Below are 23,324 nucleotides of genomic sequence, written 5' to 3'. Positions count from 1 at the left end.
TCTGCCAGAAGACACTTGAGAAAACAGCCACCACCCCATGGGAAAGAGAGTACTGACAGAGTTGTCATTACTGTCTCCTTTAGAAAGAACTCCAACCGCCTCCTGCTCTTACTGGCCAGTGAACCCTCTGGAGCACCATGCTAACGAGGTCAGCCAGCCAAGGAAGAGGGATATCACTGGCCAGAAGAGTAAAACAACTTGAAATACACACACTATTGACACTGGGCCATGGAGGGTGGGGCAAGGGGCTGGGCAGGGGCTTAAACCTTCCCTCTCGACAGTTCTTTTGGCTTATAGTTGTGGCTCACACAGTAGGCTCAAAAGAGGTTTTCCAGAAGAAAACTTGATACAGATCATTACACCAGAAGGAAACTTACTGGAAATCACTGTCATGTGGCAGTGTGCCTGCACAGAGAAAAGGAGATTATGCAAAGATCCCCAGCTTAACCAGATGTTTCATACCAGAGGAACATCGGAACATTCCTGCCCTTTGGACAAACCTCGCTCAGTGGCCTGACATCTTCCAAGGAGGCATGCTACTAGAAAGCCACATCTGTGTCTGGTTGCTACAGCAACAGACTATCCAGTATTGTACTGTGAGACCACACCACAAAGACAGCTATTCTCCTGAAAGTCCGCCCAGCTAAGGGTGGGCATGTCTAGCATCACTGTCACTATCTTAGCTCTAAGTTCTGATGACAGTTCTGGAGGCTGGGAAGTCCAAGTTCACAGTGCCAGTGTGGTCAGGCTCTTGGTGAGGCCCTTTCTTCTTGCTGCATGCTCACATGGCAGAGAAAGTTCTTTTCAGGGTGCTAGTCCAATCACGAGGGCTCCACACTTATGATCTCATCTAAATCGACTGATCTCCCAAGGCCCACATGTTAATATCATCATATTGGGAGTTAGGGTTTCAACATATGAATTTGGAGGGTGGGGCACAAACATTCAGTCCACTGCGGTTGGCCATGAAACTAAGCTCCCCACAACATTGACAGTTCTACTATCCTTTTTAGACCTGCCCTTTTCCAAGGTGGGGTAGGGGTACCCTCCAGCCCTGTCCTGCTTCTGTCCAATGGCAGGCCAAAGCTTTCCCTGAGGAGATTTCAGGTCTTTCTTATTGTTTCTCAGCTACCATGAATTGGAATATGTGCCTGGAAGGGTCACATGTTTAGGCTGGGGGTGGTCTCAGTCTTCCCATCTAGGGTGAACTTGAGGTTTACTGACAGGAAGATCCTTGAAGGTGAAACATGAAGCTTTCTAAGGCATGAGGCAGGGTAACGTGGTAAAGGATCCTGCTCCTTAGTCCTCATGGAAATCACAGTGACTACTTGTCTTATCAGGCTGAACCTGACCAGTGGCCTCTTCTTGCCCTTCCTCCACCTCCTTTAAAGAGAAGAGGAAAGACACGGAGAATTACATAGCAGGGGGAAGATTTGGATCACTTTCAGGGAATAATTTAGACGAACTCTCTCCTCCACCCAACCATCCTTCCATGAGAATGAAGGAGCTTGAGCTTCTAGACCATGCTTACAAAACACCAGTGCCTTGGGAATTCACTTCTCAGGCTCCTGAGTTGGGCTCAGCACAGTAGCAACATGATGCCCTTTCCCCACTTAAAGGACTTCTGAATGAAATGCTTTTAGAAAGTTTGTTCCCTTTTGCTTCTCAGTATTCTAATGCCAGAGTGATGTCATCCCTGGGAGAAAGGGCCCGCTTCTGGGCCAAGCTCAGAGCTGGCCAGCTCCATTCTGAGGTCCTGCACAGAATCTGGAAGGCCCAAAGGACACCCCCTCCCCTCAATCTGGGACATCTGCCTCAGAGGAGTCTGAGTAAAAGCCCAATCTGAAAAATGCTTTTGGGCAGCTGGGAATTTGGCCAAGAGACCTTTCAGCTAAACCCTTTTTTGTTGTTGTTGTTAACCTTTTACAATATTATTTAAATTTAATTTTAGAAGAGAATTATTCAACTGTAATGACACAAATGGGTATTACTCCATTAAAAACTAAGATAAAATATGTTCCAGCTGATAGGCCTTTACCTTTCAACCTGAGCTATTCTCCCCCACGATTTTATTATAAAAATTTTCAAACATAAAGTTGTAAGAACATATAGTGAACACCCACATGACCACCATGTAGAGTCTACAATTAGCATTTTCCTTAGTTGCTTTATCATGTCTATTCCTCTACTCATTCCTCTATCCAATTACCAAGCCATATTTTGATATTTCAAAATAAGTTGTATAAATCAGTATATTCCCCTAAACACGTTTATTTGCATACTACTAATTGCTTAATAGTTTTTATAGTTCTTTTGAGTTAAAATGTAGAGACTGTGTAACACACAAATCTGCAACATCGGTATATACCAGTGCATATGCAGTGCATCTACTGATGCATATACATATAGCCCAATTCCTCACCAAGACACAGAATGCTATCATCACCCAGAAAGTTCCTTCATGCTGCTTTCCAGCCATCCTCCACTCCCACCTACCCAGAGGCAACCACCTTTTTAATTCTCACTACCTAGGATGCATTTTCCTGTTCTCAACCTTCATCTAAATGAAACTGCTATCGTCTGAATGTTAGTGTCTCCTCAAAATTCATATGTTGAAAAGTATTCTCCAGGGGGTATTAGAGGTAATTGGTAATGGTGTTAGGAGGTCTTAGGAGGTGATTATACAGATTAGTGCCCTTAGGAAAGGAGCCCCAGAGAGCTCTCTCACCCCTTCCTCCATGTGAAGACACAGCAAAGAGACAGCTGTCTAGGAGGCAGGCCCTCACCAGACACCCAGACCAGACACCCAGTCTGCAGTCTTCTTTATCTTGGATCCCCAGCCTCTGGAATTGTAAGAAATAAATGTTTGTTGCTTATAAGCCACCCAGTTTATAGAATATTTGTTATAGCAGTTCAAATGGATTAAGACAGAAAGTGTTCAGTCTGAACTCCTGTGTAAGGGGTTCTCTCACTCAGTGTGATATTTTGAGATGCATCAAACTGCTTTATGTATTACTACTTTGTTCCTGTGTGTGTGTTTGTGTGTGTGTGTGTGTTTAAAGATTTTATTTATTTATTTGAGACAGAGAGCACAAGCAGGGGAAGTAGCAGAGGGAAAAGCAGGAGGCCTGATACAGGACTCGATCTCACAACCCTGGGATCATGACCTGAGCCAAAGGCAGATGCTGAACTGACTAAGCTAGCCAGATGCCCCTAGTTTGTTCCTTTGTATTACTGGGTGGTATTCCATTGTGTGACTATACCACATTCTCCCAGGGATGGACACTGGGCTTCCAGTCTGGACTATTATGAATAAAGCCACTAAGAATAATTTTGTACAAATCTTTAGCAGACATATGTTTTCATTTCCCTTGGGTAAATACTCAGGAATGAAACTTCTGGATCATGGGGTAGATGTGTGAGTATCTGACATCCCCTACCAATAATATAGAAGAATGTGTTTGTTTCACATTCTCACAAACATTTAAATTTATCAATCTTTCTAATTTCAGCTATTCTGGTGGGTGTGAAATGATTTAAGCTGCTATTTCCATAAATTTTCCAAAGTAACAACAGCAACAACTATATATATATAAAGAGAGGGAGAGAGAAAGAGAGATCAGGTTTGAAGAAAATATTGAAGGTGGTTTAGAGATTAAGATATATATGTCTCTCCCTCCCTCTCCCTCTCTCTCTCTCCTTCTCTATTTATTTATTTATTTATTTATTTATTTATTTATTTATTTGAAAAGCTCCGCTAGCCAAACCCAGTTTAAGAGAATCAGAGATGACTAAACGGATATGGGAAAAGCAGCCAGATACATTCTTCAATTTACAATTCTATCAATTATATTACAATACTGGAAAAGTAAATTTAATGCTTAGAAAACTACAGCCTTTGCTGATAGGGAGATAGGATCTCTGTTTTCCTACAGAGCTGGTCTGGTGTGGATCACAACATGCTCCCTCAATTTGCTTCCTCATGGTCAAGGTCCTTGAGCACCAAACCTATAGAGCTGGCCCAGCCTAAAAAAATAGGAGTCAGGAATCCCCTAGACAATGGAGAGGGACCCCATTACTCCTCCCTCTCTCTTTCCAATACTAACCCTGGACCTGAGGAAAGGGAATTAACACTTTGGGGGCATCAACACTGTGTCAGGACCTAGCCTAGGCACTATACATACAAAGTCCCTTAATCCTTACAACACCACCCTATCAAGTTGGTATTGATAGCCTCGTGTTATGGAGGTGAAAGCAAGACTCAGAGAAATAAAGTAACTTGCCCAGGGTCACACGGAGTTAGAAGAACTAGGATTTGACTCTCAGTCTCTACTTTGTCCACCCTACCTGGCTAAGCACCTGGAACCCAAATTGGAGGGGCTTCCTAGCTTGGTTGGTGCTGGGGCCAGTAGCAGATGGTGCTGCATGTTTCTAGTCAGACCTGTTCCTCATTTCCCTTTCTCCTCTGTTTCTGCTTTCCAGTGTATCTGTGGTGAAGGCAGGGCTGTCCTATCTCTCAGAAGATGCAGATGTAAATGAGCTTTTGCCCTCCTCCTTGCAGCTGTAACTGTGTCCCAGGGCATGGGTTTCCCTCTCTCAGGAAAGAGCCATTAGTTTTCTTCCCTTCCCCATATGATTGGAGTGTGATGTGGAGGACATGCAGAGTCTCACACATCCCTCACTGCTCTCTGGTCCTCTTCCTCCTCATTCCCTCTGCCTGCTGGGGGGAAGAGGTAACTGTGTTCATCATGTGTTTCTCTAGACTGACTTACCTGCTCCTGAAAAGCACTAGCTTGCTCCTCAAATCCTGCTGTTCGGAAATAGTTGACGACATCCATCACTGCCCAGTCTGCAGGATCTGGAGGCCTCCCATTCTCCATGGAACTGCAAAACACAAACCCAGACACTTGTGGCAGAGCATGCAAGAGTATGGCCTGGCTCACCACTCAGTCTCCTTGGGGCAGGCCCTGGCCAGCCTGCTCTGGCCCTCTTTTCCCTTAGAACCATGGCCCTCTCTTTCCGTAGAGGCCCAGATCCCAGTTTACCTCTCTCAGGACCATAATCATTCTTGTGTTTCTTGGGTTCAGGACAACATTATTCTTACTGGCTCTTACTCTTACTGTTTTCCTAATAAACCATCAGACCCTTCATATGAAGTACTTCCTCATGAATTGGTTTCTAACCCAGAGATATTAGGAATGGTTCTGTGATTCTTGGCAACTCATAGGATAATACTCATATTGAATTAAGAACACCAGGCCCCTGTACAATATGGCCCCCAAGTACCTGTCTTTTCCCATCTCCTACCACCTTCCCCATCCCCATACATCCTCTCTACAGCTGTGAATCTACAGAGCTAAAGCTATTCCCCAATATGCTGTGCTTTTTCACAGCTCTGGGCCTTTGCACATGCTGTTCCAGCCACTTACAATGCCCCTTCATTTGTCTCTACTTGACACAATCTACCATTCCTACCTACTTCATGCTAGTTCCCATGCCACCTCCTATGTGAGGCATTTTCTGGCCCCACCAGGGAACTGTTTAAGTTATAACTTCCTCTGCATTTGAGAACTCATCATTCAAACTCATTGCAGCACTTTCCACGCTGGATTATATATTCTACTTATTGGACAGTCTTTCCCATTAGTGTGGAAGATGTGGGTTAGGGATATACACCTGGTCTGAAGCATTTTATTATTCCTAGTGTCAAGCATATATTTAGGAACTCCAATATTTTTTTTTAATTTTTATTTATTTATGATAGTCACAGAGAGAGAAAGAGAGAGAGGCAGAGACATAGGCAGAGGGAGAAGCAGGCTCCATGCACCGGAAGCCCGATGTGGGATTTGATCCCGGGTCTCCAGGATCGCGCCCTGGGCCAAAGGCAGGCGCCAAACCGCTGCGCCACCCAGGGATCCCTAGGAACTCCAATATTCACATGACTAGATGATGATCAAGTATTTGAGAGGTCCTACAGATAATCTACCTCACTGGATTTAGAAAGGAAGGATAGGAAAAGTAGAATAGAGCAAGGACCCACCATTACTATGACTTTGCCTCAGTTCTGTTTCAGGAGTATTTGTCTGGGTTTCTCTACACCTCATCCAAAGAGATTCTTCCAGAGTGTACATGTAATCACATTGCTCCCCTGCTTAAAATCCATCAAAAGCTTTCCATTGCCTTTAAGATGAATTCCAAATAGCTTAACTTGGCTTAGGAAACCCTTCAGAATAAAGCTCTTGCCATCTCTCCTGCTAAGAATACACTATTGAGCAAACAGACATGGTCCTTACTCTTGTGGATCTACAGTCCTTTGAGGATTGACAATGAGCAGTAATCATACAACTAAATGCACAGCTGCACATTGTGGTAAGTGCTATGAGGGATAGGTATACTGTACTATGGCAGTTTAAGGGGTTAGGGGATGGATTCTGGTGGAAGTTTCTCTTGGGGTAAGGTCTAGGAAGCAGCCAGAAGTTAACTGTATGAAATCAGGAAAAGATTATTACAGGCTCTTCATCAGGAAATATATACATTTAAGGGGCCATGCAGGTCTTGGAAACCACATTGAGGAGTCTGGATTTTTGTCTATGAGCAATGAAACTTGCTAAATGGTCTTATGTAAAGGGGGTAACCTGATCAGATTTTCATTTTGAAAAAGAAAATTGGAAATGAGCCAGAGGGGAGGGAAGGGGTGGTCTACTGCAGTCATCCATGCAAGAGATCATGGTGATACAGTCTAGAGTGGTAGCTATGGACAAGGAGAGGGAGTGTGTGGATTTAAAAGAATTTTAACCATGAAAATCAGCATGACATAATGGCGGACTAGATGTAGAGAATGAAGGAGAGGGAAGTATCATGGAACTGGATGGATAGTGGTAACTTCATTTAGATGGCACTGCCAGGTTTAGTTGAACCCACTGAATTTTAGGTACCATCTACATCCAAGCAGAGATTCAATGTGGGATATGAGTCTGGTGATCAAAGCAGATGAGTGGGCTGGAGGTATACATTTGGGAGACAGAATTTTTAGATAGTAAGTGAAATCTTGGGAGAAGATGAGAAGAAAATTGGGCCTAGAACATGGGGGGGGGGGTCAGCATGCTGTGAAAGTTGAAAGGATTCATGTTACTTCTAACAGAAATGAAATTGCCCAGACTTTGAGGATTCCTGAAAACCTTCAAACATCCAAAAGTCAAGACTAGCTGCACCTCTGCCTCATCCTCAGCATAATGTTTTTCTCATAGTAGGAACTTAAAATATTTGATTAAATAACAAACTTCTGTCTTAACTCAAGACAAGAGAGCCTTTAATCAATGGCACATAGGATCAATGATTTACCAACACAATACTTAATTGAGAAACAATGCTTACTAGTTAGTAGTGTTTTCCCTTTTGTGCTTAGAAATTGTGAATCTATAAACACTGTATGCCCATGAACACATGTACTCATATATATGAATGCTCACTACACACACACACACACACACACCTTCCTACCATTTAACAGATAATATACATGGGGAAAAAAAACTACTTGCACCCTTACACTGCCAAATATTAACTATGTATGTTGAAGTCAAAGTTAAATGGGTTTTTAAAAACTACCCAAATGCTAGGATTTTTCCATCATCTCATTAACATAGGCAATCATGAGCTTGACACTGGGCACTCCCTTTAAGAAAAGTACCATTTTCCCTCCCTCACTTGCTTAATGTAGGTTTGAAGAATATTTAGAAAGGAGTTGATTGTTCTAACAAATCTTTAGGTTTGCTAATCAGCTCTCTTCTCGCAGTGAGCAGAGAGTCCCATCGGATATACATTTCAGTGCCCTAGAAAACATCTGAATTCACTCTCCCTGTGGCTGACTTCAATTAACTGCCTTTCCTCATAAAGAATAGTTATCTAATTGTAAAAACAAAGTATGCTACATTGTAATTTTAGGATGGAAGGCTTTGCTGATTCTTCTTCCGCTGGGGGGTATGACATCATCACTTCCATAATTGTGAAATATTCCTGAGTATTAGCAATGCGGGAGAGAACAAAGACTTTACAATACTGCTGACAGTGTACCCAGAAGAAGAGGAGCACTGGACAACCAGGTACTCTCTCTTATTTAGGGTAAGGAGGCCCATGCAGAAGAAACAAGGGGCATGAAACCAATCCGTGCATTCAGTGATCCACCCTAAGTTTAGGCCTGATAACAAAAATCCCCCAAATAACTTAGAAGACCAATCACAGTGTTCGACTACTCACATCCCGAGAGGAGAAACCTGTGTCTCTTCATCTCTTCAGCTCTCCTGCACCTAGCGCAGGTCTGAGGTGCAGCATTGATGCAAAGCAAAGCTCTGTTATGTTAGTGGACAAAGAACCAGAGAGTACATAGAGTCTACAATACGCTTTTCATACATTTCCTATTATCAGCCTCTTAACTCGTCAACTGGCTATGGTAACCTGTTTTTAGGAAACTAAGGCTCAGAAAAGTTCAGAAACTCACCCAAAACCACACAGTAGATAAAGCCAGAATTGGATTCCATGTATGCTTTGCTTCCAAATCGATGCTTTTCCACTCAACTCCTTGATACAACAAATATTTACTCTAAGCCTACTGATTTCTCAGTCCATGGCTAGACGCAGGGTAACAAGGCTAGGAACCATAGTCCCTGCCCTCAGAGAGCTAGCAATCTGGTGGGGGAAGCAGATATATAACAGCTAACTCTAAGTAATACTAGAATTGAGTGCTGAACAAGCACTATACTGAGGACGCACTCACTGGAGGGCCCAGAAGGTCCTGCCTGATTCGGACACCTTAGGATCTTCAATAGCAATTTTGAAGGGCATCTATTGCTCCAAACACATCCTAAGCTGGGCCTTGAGAAGGGATGGCTTGCAAAGGCAGGGACATGCAGGCACCTATTGTTACTTCAAGGTTGTTTATGCTGCTTCCAGTGGTTTTGGTAACGGGTTTTTTTTTTTTTTAAATATTTTATTTATTTATTCCTGAGAGACATAGAGAGAGAGAGAAGCAGAGATACAGGCAGAGGGAGAAGCAGGCTCCATGCAGGGAGCCCGATGTGGGACTTGATCCTGGGACTCCAGGATCACGCCCTGGGCCAAGGCAGGGATCCCCTTGGTAACAGTTTTAAAGAGAAAACTGGAGATCAAGGTCAACATGAAGGTGGGACTTGGGGAGGGTGGAGTGCCAAGCCTACAGGAAATTTATGAGTACATTCCAGAAGTTGGATTTAAGTGTCACCCTGCCCCACTGGGAATGCCAGACATCTCCTAAAGGACTGCTAGTTGTGCCCAAACTGAGACACTTTGTTCCCTTTTAAATGGACCATTCTCTCCAAACCTTTTCTTATAATTTGCGCATGTCAAATTCCAGAAGGCATTTAAATGGCACTGTTTAAAACACCTCCCAGATGGTGGTTCCCATTGTGGCTGCTAATTTTGCACAGATGAAATAAGACGGCAGATATAAAAGTTCCATTATCGTTTGATATTTATTATTCACCATCATCATAGCAAAATGTTTCTTAAAATACAATGTATAAAGATGATAAATTCATGAATATTTTTCCAGGCATGGGATCTTTAAAATATATACATATATGTGTATATATTTTAACTTATTATAAAAACTTAGCAGGAAATGAAAGACAGAATTTATCTATGATCCCATCACTTAATCAAACCAATGTTTCCATTTAACCCAGTCACCATTGAGTCCCTGTGCATATGGGTCAAGTACATCGTATGTTGATAAAAATTATATCATGCATGGATAATTCACACCGGGAAATAATTATCCCTTAATTAAACAATCACTTCACTTTTAAAGAGAGCTAGAGACACAGTCATTGGGACAAAAATGCAATAAATAACAAATTTGGCAGATACATGCAGATAGAGACTTTATTGTGTTTTTCATATTGGTACATTATAATTTTAAGCGCTAGCAGCAGAAGTCTCCATTTTCCCTTTACACCTTAGTGAAGGCAGGTGGAACATAGCTGAAACCCTTTTTCAGAATCTAGCACGTGTATAGTTTTTAGTACTCATGATATGCTAGATTCTGAGGATTGATCAGACCAAAAGGAAACTGTGGATAAATATAATCCATGTGAGATTTCAAAACTCCATTACACTCATTAATTGCATTTCTGCTTTAATGTTCAGAGCAAAAGTTATTTTAGACACTAGTTAATATTATAGTGATATATTTACCACATTACTCCTTTTATAAAAGTAATTCTCAATGTTACTTATGTTTCCATTCAGAAATGCATTCTAACTTTGTACTGCCTTAATCTTTGTAATTTATTTTCAAAATTAAATTAAACTACTCTTTGCCCATATCTTAAAACAGCCTTTGGCTAAAAGCAACATAATTCTGATCGTAATAAATTAATATTGATATTTTTTTTGGCCTATGACATATCTAATAATGAAGGAACTAATTGAGCTTTAGTTTTATCTCTCCTCCTTTCTTCCTCTCCCTTCAACCAAACTAGCAGGGATCTGGCTAAAAGGCTGGCCTAAAAAGAGAAAGGATGATTCAAAGGTTCTTGACAGGACATTTTTCATTTTTTAATACTCTGATAAATAAGAGTTGACTGCATTTAGCTGCAGCATACTCAAGCAATGGAAGCACTGAAAAAGTAAATAATTCTTCAAGCCTTCTGTACATTTCAAATTCTTTAGCTTGGCATTCAGAAATTTGATTCAAACATAACTTTCCAGGCTTATTTCCCATTCTAAGTTTGTACTGAAATCCAACTGGGCAACATCCTGGTTTTTCCCATATCCACAGCGTGGTTATACTGTTCAAAGTTCAGCTTCCAAAGATGAGAACCTTACCCATTTTTAAAAGGTACTGGTTAAAAGTCCTGTTCCTAAAATACCCAATCTTTTATTCCAATCATTAATTAATTGTAATCTGCCTCCTATAAACCAGACACTTGATGAGCCTTGGAAACTCATTGTCTGGCAAAGAGGAGATTCTTGCCAGGTAAAGGATGAAAAAGGTTATGTGTGTCCTCTGCTTTATTCCAAAAAGTGGTTTAGGAACAGAAGGAATTGAGAGATAGAGGAAGGAAAGCAGAGAAGTAAAAGCCATCATGATAAGGTGAGTCAGGCTGTGCTAGGTATGTACAGAGGCTTTGGAGCCCTGAATCAGAAGAAATACCAAGAGCAGGTTCCAGGGACAGACAGGGCACCTTCCAGCATTTCTTTCCTCTGTACTAGATATCTTCCTTCAGGCTCATGGCTCTCCTCTGAAATCACAGGGCACTCTGTCTTTGACATAACTCTGCGGGAAATGTCTCCCCAGCACTCCACCCTATCTTTCTGAAAACAAGGGATTCTATAACTGCCTCTTTCCCTACCTGTTCTCAACTTTGTAGTACAAAAACAAAAAACAAAACAAACAACAACAACAAAAAAAAACCAAAGAAAACCCCAGACCTCTGAATAAGTGTAAATAAGGACACTCTTCTCAAGAGGAGGCAATGAATTTTTTATTCACTATCAGATACAATTTGTGCCAAAACTCATGCTAAACACAAACACGTGTAGGTTTCGTATTCCAGTCAATATTAAGACAACTGTGCAAGCACCGCCCGAAGAGCTTTCCTCTCCCTGCTCTGAGCCACAGCACAGTGGTCACTGTTCCAAAGGACTTAGGTGTGGCTTTATTGCTTAGACAAACTCGGTTTTCCTTCTGTAGGGATGTTGGTAGCATGCCAGAAACTGTAGAAAACAGCAACCCTTCAGGGCTGATTATGTATAAAACCTTTATAATAAATGTTTGTGAATTTTGCTGGATTTGATGAAACTCTTGTTGTTTTCATGCTTTAAGTGATGATATGCTTGGCTGACTCTATGGTTTTATGCATTTTATTCTTTTGAAATATACACTTCTTTAAAAAGGGTAGTCATTTGCAATGGACATAATGGTACAAATCAAAACAATAAACAGACTCAATTCTTAATTCAAGTTATCACTTAAAGGAATAATTACATATTTATCATAAGACCATATGATAAAATTGAATTGTGTGGACCTACCCCAGCCCCCACCCTCTGCAGCCAATTCATATGTTGAAGTTCTAACCCACGATGTGATTGCATTTGGAGATAGGGCTTTTAGGAGACAGGACAATTAAGGCTAAATGAGGTCAAAAGGGTGGGATCCTAATCCAATATGACTGGTGGCCTTATAAGAGTCAGAATGCACATAACTGCAGAAGTCCATGTAAAGACCTAGCGAGAAGGTACCATCTACAAGCCAGAAAGACAGCTCTTATCAGAAACTGAATCTGCACATACCTTGATCTTAGACTTTCCCATTTCCAGAACTGTGAGTGATAAATTTCTGTTGTTTAAACTACCCAGTCTATGGTATTTTGTTATGGCTGCCTGAGCCAATAAACTATGTATCCGTGAGCAGACCACCATAAAATCTTAAGGAATGAATTTTAGCTTCGCCAAGAAAAAAAATGCTGTACCAGTTAGAAGTGTCACCATTCATTCCCCTGTATCCTCTATATTCAAGAAACCATATAGCACCCTAACTTATCCCACCAAACATATCTGTAGAAGAGTTCATAACATCAGATCCTGATTAGAAAGGTTATTTTTCAAGTTTGAATTATCGGCTCAGTTTATCTTCCCTCCCCTACTCTTTTTTCCTTCTTCCCTCCTTCCCTCCCTTCCTACCTAACAAACCATTAAGAGGCATTTGGTAATTAGCCACTTAAAATGTTTTGGGAGTTTTATTTCCCTTGCTTTTAGTATAGAGGTATCTAACCATCATGATCACCTCCTGTTCCAGATTGCTGTTCCCTGGAAAGAACACAATGGTGGGAACCATGACTCACTGCATTTAGGTAGACAAGCATAGTGGTTGTGAGTCTGGGAAAGGTGGACAGAACAGATGGGAGGGGCCTGTTGGGGAAAGAGGACCCAGGAACTACCTAGCAGCTGGTACAATTCCCTCCTTGCTTTCAAAGAACATACATCTAAGGACTGTTGATTATTTATGTGGCACCACTAAAGAACAGGATTAGGAGTAAATGAACAAAAGGTGAAACCAGTGATCAGACATACGATTATTTCTATCAGTTACCTCTTTCTCTTTCACTAAGCAGCCAGGTAAGGAAGGGTTCCAGGCAAATAACCAAGTATCCTATATCCCATGAGGTTCTTTATTTAACCCTAGATGTGACTGCTTCCCTTAGACGTGGAGACCTGACTGGTGGATTGTTGTACATGTAAGCATTGTTAGATTTTTAAAATGAAGTTAAGTAATGGTAGCTATTGTTATTACTATTACATCAAAGTCTCTTTGATAATTCTACAATGAAGTCAGAGTTTTGAAATTCTAACAATGTTAATAATAATTTCTAACTCTACCCTAATATTTTACTTCTATCATTTACCTGCTAACCTCTAATTCACATGGGCAAAAACTTAACGCTTAATAGTTACTACAGTTAACAGCCTCAGAAGTTAGTATTACGCTATTAAAGCAAGTTTAAAACTTTGCAGCACCCATTACCAAGTATCACATTACTAATTATAAAATTTTTAGTTCCAAAATTAAAAAAAAAAATCTTTCTTCAAAATGAAACCATACATTGGAATGCCTGGGTTGCTCAGTGGTTAAGCATCTGCCTTGGGGCTCAGGGCATGATCCTGGAGTCCCAGGATCGAGTCCCATATTGGGTTCCCTGCATGGAGCCTGCTTCTCCCTCTGTATATGTCTCTGCCTCGCTATCTCTCTGTGTCTCCATGAATAAATAAATAAAACCTTAAAAAAAAAAAGAAACCATACACTAACTGAAAAGGCAGAGGATATGGTAAGATATGCATGCAAGAAAAGGCATGACATTAATAAGAAATAGCTTCTTTTGCAAGTCCTTGCTAAACTTTGTTACTGAGTTTTCTATTGCAGCAGAGCTTTCCCACTGAGGAGTGAGGGGCATGGTGTTGGTAGGGAAATAAACTGCTTCCTGTTGAAAAGCTGCTAACTTATTATAAGGATCTATTATGTGGGACATTGGTTCCTCCTCTATCCTAGAAAAAAATGGAAGAAGGGACAAAGGCCCACTGTTGAAAGAGGAAGTAAGACTAGATGGCAAAAAAAAAAAAAAAAAAAAAAGAAAATGACATTGAATACTTGTTATTTGTATAGTTAAGCACATAAATGTAAAATACCTAGAATTTTTTTTCTAGAATTTAGTAAAAATTCTAACATGGATCTAACATGTCCAAACATAGATCAATGATGAGCATCATTTACCAAGCCTTATGATTAATCCAAAATCTGTGCATCTATAATCCACGAAAACAGAATACTATAATCCCACTTGTTCAATAAAAGCTTATTTTGTGTGTCCTTTGAATGTATGTGTATGTTCTTATATGGGTATGTGTATATTTTTTTAAAGATTTTATTTATTTATTGAGAGAAAGAGAGAGAAGCAGGCTACCTGCTCGATCATGGGGCTTGATCCCAGACCCCAAGATCGTGGCCCAAGTCAAAGGCAGATGCTCAACCGACTGAGCCACTCAGGTACCCTATATGTGTATATTTTTGAATACATGTGCATACAGGTGTACATTCTTGTATGACTATGTGTATACATATGGATATAGAAAGTATTTGTATACAAACTGTCTAGAAGGACACAGTCCAAACTATTAAAATGGCTCCCTCTTATTCAGTTATTTTTCAACTTAATAAATAGCCATGAACCCACTAGGCAAAATAAAAGCTAGGATCTTGACAATTACTACATCTATCCCCTCTTACTCCCCTGGCCTGAGGTAATCATTATCCTCAGTTTCATATTTGTGTAATTTTTCTCCTGGTGCATGTGTGCAAGAACTTCACCTGGCTATATACCTGTGCAACATGGTAGCCACTAGCTACTAGATTTTAATATTTGACTGAAGAACTGAAATTTTTTTTAAAAAGATTTTATTTATTTATTCATGAGAGACACAGAGAGAGAGAGAGAGAGAGAGGCAGAGACACAGGCAGAGGGAGAAGCAGGCTCCACGCAGGGAGCCCAACATGGGACTCGATCCCTGGACTCCGGGATCACACCCTGAGCCAAAGGCAGATGTCCAACCGCTGAGCCACCCAGGTGTCCCTAAGGAACTGAATTATTAATTGTATTTATTTTTTATTAGTTTAAATTTAAATGTGAAAACATGAACAGGTATAGAATAGGTTTCTGTTCATCACAACTTCATTGTTTTGGTGTGACATTTCACTTTTACTGCTGCATCACCTAGGCTAATTTGTTGAAGTTGTGCTTTCAGATGCATATGTCCTCTCTAGTATTTTACATAAACACACGACCAATCTAGTTGGTATCAACTGATTGATTCAGTTCAAATGATTTCTTCCTTCATACCTATTTAACACTCTAACGTGTTTGATGCAAACAGCTCAAGTTATAAGAATCTCTTTGTTATAATTTTAATTACGTTGACATTCTTAATTATTTTAATTATAATAAATATTTTTTGGTTAAAAAAAGTATAGATAAATTTTAAAGTTTAAAAAGGTGGCATACTACTGATGCAGAATTGAGAGGAGATGCAGACACTAACACTAGAACCAGAACAGTAAAGAAAAAAGGAGGCAGGCTGAAAGTATATTGGAAATTTCACGATGAATAGCAATTACAATTTGCTGGAGCAGAGCAAAAGGAGAAAAGCTGTTTGTTGTATAAAAAAATGGTAAAGAAAATAAAATGGACAGTACAAAGAGACATCTTCAGTCAACAGTAAATTTGGTAACTTCCTTCTCAACAATTAAAAAAGAATTAATGATGTTAGCCACTTGAATTCAAAATTAAATGTCCAACAAAATGTTTTGAAGTGATTTCAACCACAATCTGAGCTTATAAATTTGTAGAGCTATAAATGGCTTGGATTCTTGCACAAAAAAAGAAAACAATTTTTTCCATAGACATCTGTTTATATTCAGTTTTCTTAGAATATTATGAGAAAAGACTAAAAAGGTACTTCACAATAAGTGAAAAATTTTTCAGTCAAGCCACCCAACAACTGCCTGAAGAAGACAAAAATTTTTAAACAATATCTAAGATCAACTGGTTCAAAATCTGAAAAACACAATTACTTTCCTTTAGCTTTAGATGAATAGTACAACATAAAAGGCACTGCCTAATTAATACTTGTGTGAAATATATTTTATCTCAAAAAGCTTCCAAATTTATCAAGAAATACTGTCAATTTATAACCTGAAAAATTGAACTCAGATTTAAAATATTTTTAAATCTTTTACATCTGTCAAAGAAGAATTTCAGCTAGATATGAAAATATTAAATTCTATTCTGATGAATGGTACTTCAGCCATGTTAACTAAAAAAAAATCTGGATTTAATGTAATTCTGAAACAAATGACTGATGTTTCCCGTATTGCTTTATTCCACTGTATGATATTCATGTTCAGTTTTCTAAAGCAGAGTCTTGAAATGCCATGGATACCATTGTTAAATCATTCATTATATTTTTGAAAATGTTATGGATCAATGCCAGCTAGCGGAACTGCGAAAAAAAATAGAACACAAGGAATATAATGATGTGTGTTCTTTGCCAATGCTTGTTGGATAAGTCCTAGAAGAATTTTACAAAGATTATTGTATTGTTCCAATTTAAGATTTTATTAAAGAAAATGAGTGCTTGCCAAATTTTCAATGAAAACCAAAACATGGCACAGGATATTATATTTTTTCATTGATATCACACTACATGTGAATGAACTAAATTTGGATCTCCAAAAAAAAGGAAAAGCTGATTTGTGACCCAGCTAAATAGGCATAAAATCTGAAATTGAAACTTTTCATAGTAGAGCAATAGTAGTATACAATTTTACATTTTTCTAATTAATCAATTATTGGTTTCTAATAAATCAATTTTAGGAAAAATTTTTAAAAATGACATATTAACACTGATAAACTTACAGTTGCCTATAAATTTATACACCACTTTGAATTCAATGTTAACTATATTGAGTTGGCATACGTTTTAGTAAATTTATTTAACTTGGACAGACATTTTGAAACTGATATGCATTTGTTTTAAAGTCAAATCAGATCCTCTAAGAAAGAAGAACCAGTTGTATATGTATATAATACAAAAATAATTTTTTGGTACTTGATTCATTTATTGGAACTTTTAACTATATTTGGAATTATCTGGGTATATGATTCTATTTTTTCAACTGTAAATCTTATGAAATCAGATCAAATATTTCCAATGAAAATTTTGCACCCAAATCGAGATATAAAGCATAAAATACATAATAGATTTAGAAAATTTAGTACAAAATATGTAAAATACCTCTTTAATATGTTTTTAACCTACTGAAGCTTTAGTTTTCTCATCTGTAAAATGGGAATAATAATATATCCCTTAAAATATGGTCGTGAGGATTGACAAGTCTCATATAAAGTACTAGACATATGAAGGGACTTCATAAATATTAGCTTTGCAAAACTAAAGCTCTGATCAGAAGCATGTGGCCAGTGAACAAGGGCTATTAACTTAGAATATAACATTTGGAAATGACCCTTTGTGACAATACTTTCCCCAGTAAAGCAACTATATTTTCCAAGCCTGGAAATAAAATGAAAGTAAAACAAGTGCCAGTCTTAGCAGATCTCAGAAATATCCATAAGAGCCTGTGTTTTGTGCCTTTTGGGATCCTAATTATAATCTAACTCTACACTGTCCATTAGATTACCTACTAGTCACAAAGGGCTGTATTAATTAACTGGAACTTCTATTTCTGGTCAAGAGGGAGTAATAAGGCCCAGATTTATCCTTCTGCCTAAATAACTAAAAAAAATAGAATAAAATATATGAAAGAATGGCACACCAGACATTGGACATTGATAATAAACGACATTGATTCCCGAAGGATGGAAAACAAGCAAGGTAAACTCTATTCACTTACTGCCTGAAGAAAGTTTAGACTGTGCACAGAAGAGAATCCTAAAGACTATGGAGGAAAGAGCTCTCAGCACAAGAACTCTGGAGATCTGCAGAGGCTTCCCTCAAGCACTCAACTGAGTAGTGATTATCACATACATGTGAGGAAACTAATGGAGTCTGGGGAAAGAACCACCCAAAACAATTAGAGAGCGCAGTCCTTGGGGATCATGCAGGGATGGGAAAACTGCTTGTCTCCATCTGAGCGTTGGCTAGAGTACAAAGATGGGTCTTGCCTTAGAAAGTGGGGAAAAATACCCTTAGACAAAATGCAGCCCTGGTCCTTTTTAAGTCCTTTTAAGTTTTAACGAAACTTAAAAGCAAGACTTAATGTGATCAAATTGTCTCCAGGTAACCTAACTGCAACCAAGACAGAAATCAGGTATATTTATAATTCCTATAAAATATCTAGCACCCAAAAAGCTAAAATTCACAATATCTGACACTCAATCAAAAATTACCAGGTATGCAAAGGTAGAAAAATACAACCCATTCTCACTGAGAAATTAATGGAAATGGACTGAGAAATGATAGAATTGGTAGCAGACAGGGACACTAAAACAGTTATAATAACTATACTTCATATGTTCAGAAGCAAGAGGAAAGATTGAATATATTAAGTATAGATATCAAGGTATAAAAATAAGACCCAAGTTAAACCTCTAGAGATGAAAACTATATTGTCTGAAATGAAAAACACACTGAGTGGGATTAACAATAGATTATACACTTCAGAAGAAAAGATTAGTGAACTTGAAGGCAGAACAATAGAAACTATCCAAAATGAAATACAGAGAAAAAAGAATGAAAAAAAAATCTAGGGCATTAGTGAATTGTGGCACAGTATCACATGATCAAATACTCCATAACTGGAGTTACCAAAGGAGGGGTGAGGGAAACCAAGAAATAATGCCTGGAAAATTTCCAAATTTGATGAAAACTAAACCTATAGAGTCAAAAAACAAAACAAAACTCCAATCACAAGAAAGCTGAAGAAAACTATATACCAAGTTTCATAATCAAATTGCTTTAAAATCAATGATAAAAACATCTTACAAGCAGACAAGAAAAGAGACACATTTTATGTAGAAAATCAAAGATTGGAAAAAGACTAAATGTTTTCCCTTACAGAAACAAAACTAGTCTGTCTAATCTCACCACTTCTTTGCAACTTTTTGTTGGAGGTCCTATTCAGCGCAAAAGGCCATTTAAAGAAACAAAATATATTTACATCGAGAAGGAAAAAGATTGCTTTTACTCACACAACATAATTATCTGTGTTAAATAGATGTAAAATAGCTAATGGAATCTACCAAAAAGCTACTAGAACTAACAAATGAGTGTATCAAAATTGCAGAATATGAGGTCAATATGCAAAAATCAATTGTATTTCTATATACTATCAACAAACAATTGGATATTAAAATTTAAAAGGCAATACCATGGTATTATACCATTAATACCATGTTAATAGCATGAAATTATAAAATTTTGTAGGGATATATCTCACAAAAGATGTGCAGGACCTACAAATATCTGGAAAACTACAAAACCTTGAGAGAAATTACAGAAAGACAAAGTGAATGGAGAATAATACTGTGTTAATGGGTGGGAAGACACAATATTGTTAAGAGATCAATTCTCCCTAAGTTGATCTATAAGTCAACGCAATGCCACCAAACCACCAGCAGGTGTTTTTTTTTTTAGAAACTGACAAACTAATTCTAAAAATCATTTGGAAATGCAAAGAACCTAGTAGAGACAAAACAAGTCTGAAAAAGAACAAAGTTAAATAGATAACATTACTTGATTTCGAGATTTGTTATACAGCTATAGTTATCAAAAGTTGTTATGTTAGCATAAATAGATACAAAATTATGAACAGAATACAAAATTCCAGAAATAGATCCACACATATATAATCAATTATTTTTCAACAAAATTCAGGAACATTTCAAAAATGGTGCTGGAACAACTGGATATTCATAGGCAAGAAGCCCACCACCACCACCATCATCAACAGAAATGAATTGAATCCTTATCTCACAACATATACAAAAATTTACTCAAGAATCACTGTCCCAAGTCAAGAAAATATAAAAACATCTTTGTGACCTTAGGTCAGGCAAATATTTCTTAGACATGAAACTAAAAGCACTATTCACAGAGTGCCTGGGTGGCTCAGTTGGTTAAGCATCTGACTCCTGATTTTGGCTCAGGTCATAATATCGAGCCCCATCCCATGTCAGGCTATCCTGGGCATGGAGCCTACTTAAGATTTTCTCTCCCTCTCCCTCTGCCCCTCCCCCCTTGAGGTTCTCATGCACATGTGCATATTCTCAGATAAATAAATAAATCTTTAAGGAAATAAAAAAGATAAACACTATTCATAAAAGAAAAAACTGATAAATTGGAGTTCATTGAAATTAAAAACCCTCACATTTCAAAAAAACACTTTAGTAAGAATGAAAAGACAAGTCATGTACTACTAGAAAATATTTTCAAATCATGTATATAAGGGACTTGTATCCAGAACATATAAAAATTCTCTACAAAATAACACATAAGTAATTAGCCAACAAAAAGATGGGCAAAAGATTCAGATATTTTACTTAAGAAAGATGTATAGATGGCAAATAAGCACATGAAGAGATGCTCAACATCTTTAGTCATTAAGGAAATGAGAATGAAAATTACACCTAATAGACTATCAAATATGAAAAAGACTGATCATACTGAGTTCATGAGAATATAGAACAACTGGAACACTTACACACTGCTGGTGGGAATGTAAAAAGACACTCAGTTTAGAAGAGAGCTTGGAAATTTCTTAAAAAGAATAATATACCCCTAATAATATACCCGTGCCAGATAGCCCAGCAATTCCATTCCTATATATCCAAGAGAAATGAAAGTATATGTCCACACATAATTCTGTATGCAAATGGACAAAGTATCTTTATTTGTAATACCTGAAATATAGAAACAACCCAAATGTCTATCAGCAAATAGATGAATAAACAGTGAATACACTGTTGTATATCCATACAATGAAATATTACTCAGGAATAAAAAGTAATGAACTATTGGTAGACACTATAACATGGGTAAATCCCAAATTAATTATCTTGGGTAAAAGAAACCATACCCCAACAATCCTCTCAAAAAAGTACATTCTGAATAATTCCATTTATATAAAAGTCTAAAATAAGTCTAAACTAATCTAATAATAATAAGTCTAAACTAAAAACGTCTAAACTAATCTATAGTGACAGCGTATCAGTGGTTGCCTGGGTATATGGTGACAAGGACAGGAGAGAAATTATAAAGGGTTATGAGAAAATTTGGGGAGCTATCTTAATTGTGGTGATGGTTCCATGGGATGTATACAAATATCAAAACTTACCAATTTTATACTTTAAATACATGTCGGTTATATTTCAGGAAAGCTGTTAACTTTTAAAATTTCTTAAAATTAATAGTTCAGTTAATCAGTTACACTAGTCACATTTCAAATTTTAAAACAGCCACATGTAGCCAGTGGCTACCATTTTGGAAAGTGCAAGTGTAGAACATCTCCAACACTGTTCACAGGACTACTTCCTGGGCAGCACTGATCTAACTCATACAGAAAGAAAAAGAAAGCACATCTGTTTCTTTCATTTCTCCTACATTTACCTACCCTAAATAAACTCCAAGAATGGGATGAGCATGCCAGCATGGCATTGAGATATACATTACCCGAGAATCTTTAAAAGCAGATTTTATTAAGTTTATTTTAATGTAACTTTGCTGTGAAGCAAAATATACCCTCTACTCACAAACATGTAGCACACGTTCCCTCATATCCTAACTTCTACAGATTATATTTAATTAGTTTTCTCCAAAGCTCAAGTTGGGGGCAATTTTAAAATAAATGACACAGAAAAATGGAACAGACAACACTCTCTTGGAACTTACTTTCCTCCTTGTAGTCAAAGTGGTTATAGCTTCAGAATAACATCTAAATAGGGATATACATATTTTTCATATATTCACAGATAACTTATGAGTTACCTTGAAATATGCAGCATGTTTCAGAATATGCTATACAATACAACTGAATTTTCCTTTTTAAAAGAATCAAGCATATAACAACAAAGTTTCAAATGTGAGAAGAGACATGAAAACAGAACACTGTTATGTACTGAAATGTTTCACATTCAAGAATCAGTTCATAAAATTAGTAGGACAGAGTTGTTCAACTTCACATTCTAACCAAAGCTTTTTTCTTTCCTTTACTATAGGTCTCGATTTTGATAGAGGTGATTTTATTTAAAAAGACTCGAATCCTCTGTTCTGCCCCCACCCTTGTAGCCTATGGACTTGGAAGGCAGAGCCTGTTTGCTCAGTGTTTTGTTTCAATATACAGAATGCGGGGCTGAGATCCTCCACCGTCCCTGTTCCAAAGCCTGATACGCTAACCCTTTATGCACAGTTGGATGCCTGAGTCATCTCTGTCATCGAAATGGAATAAAGAATACGGCAACTGGGGTTGGAACGGGGTGGGGGGGCAGGGGGAGAAGGGAGTCTGATGGCCAGTGTAGACCCAGCAAAATAACCCCCAAACAGTGTATCGTAGTAGATAAGCAAGAAGTATAAAAATAGAAACCAAGTCCCTCTGTTGTTTGCAGAAGCAGAACTCACAAGCCAGTTTCACTTACTTTTTTACACCGACAGAGCCATTTTCCTTGTTTTCCATGTCAACAGAGAGCATGGGAAGGCTGCAGGGTTCCTTTACTTCAGCAACTAATCAATAAGGGAGAAAAGCTCGTGTTTAATTCTTAGAAAGTGAGAGAAGAATATATATTCTGAATCGGAAACATAATGGTCCCTTTTACAGCTTCACACCAGTTCACGTATGTTTGTTTAAACCTCCAGTTCCCTCAGCGGTTGGAGAGATGTGATTAAACCTAAAGAACTGGAGGAGACGGAGTGGGGTGCTTTCATCTGTACTGGCACTCCCTGCCTTGACAATAAGCATTTGCAAATGAAATTGAATCCTCCTTCAAAACAAGTGCTGTGTGAACTGGCACAGCTTCCCCTGGGTGCCAAGCTCTCACTTAAGACATTGCAACTCACAAATGAGTCAAAGTCGAGAAAAACAATCCCCCCTTTTCCTGCCCCTTCAGACCGCGGGCTATGATTTCTTTTTTCTTTTTTTTTTTTAATTGCTTTTTTTTTTTTTTTTTGGTCCACTCACAAACCTTCTATTTTTTCCATTGCAATGCAAAAGAACACTTAAAGCT

General features: G+C 38.2%; 1 protein-coding gene across 11 annotated transcripts in view; it reads right to left on the bottom strand.

The window, feature by feature from the left end:
* Positions 1-23,324, bottom strand: part of SAMD13 (sterile alpha motif domain containing 13) — a 59,311-nt gene that overhangs the window by 12,627 nt on the left and 23,360 nt on the right. For 7 of the 11 annotated variants that reach the window (XM_072834263.1, XM_072834260.1, XM_072834259.1 and 4 more), the window contains 2 exons: positions 22,740-22,824; positions 4,773-4,884 (listed from right to left, as the gene is read on the bottom strand). In XM_072834263.1, the coding sequence (XP_072690364.1) occupies positions 4,773-4,884; positions 22,740-22,792 (165 nt within the window). In that variant the 5' untranslated portion in view covers positions 22,793-22,824. Of the gene's footprint in view, positions 1-2,728; positions 2,844-4,772; positions 4,885-22,739; positions 22,825-23,324 lie in introns of all 11 variants that reach the window. The other 4 variants (XR_012034921.1, XR_012034922.1, XM_072834262.1 and 1 more) reach the window with 1 other exon arrangement.

This window comes from Canis lupus, chromosome 8, assembly GCF_048164855.1.
Source record: "Canis lupus baileyi chromosome 8, mCanLup2.hap1, whole genome shotgun sequence".
NCBI lineage: Eukaryota > Metazoa > Chordata > Mammalia > Carnivora > Canidae > Canis > Canis lupus.
The sequence above is the reverse complement of the archived record's forward strand: the minus strand, read 5'-3'. Positions and strand labels throughout refer to the sequence as shown.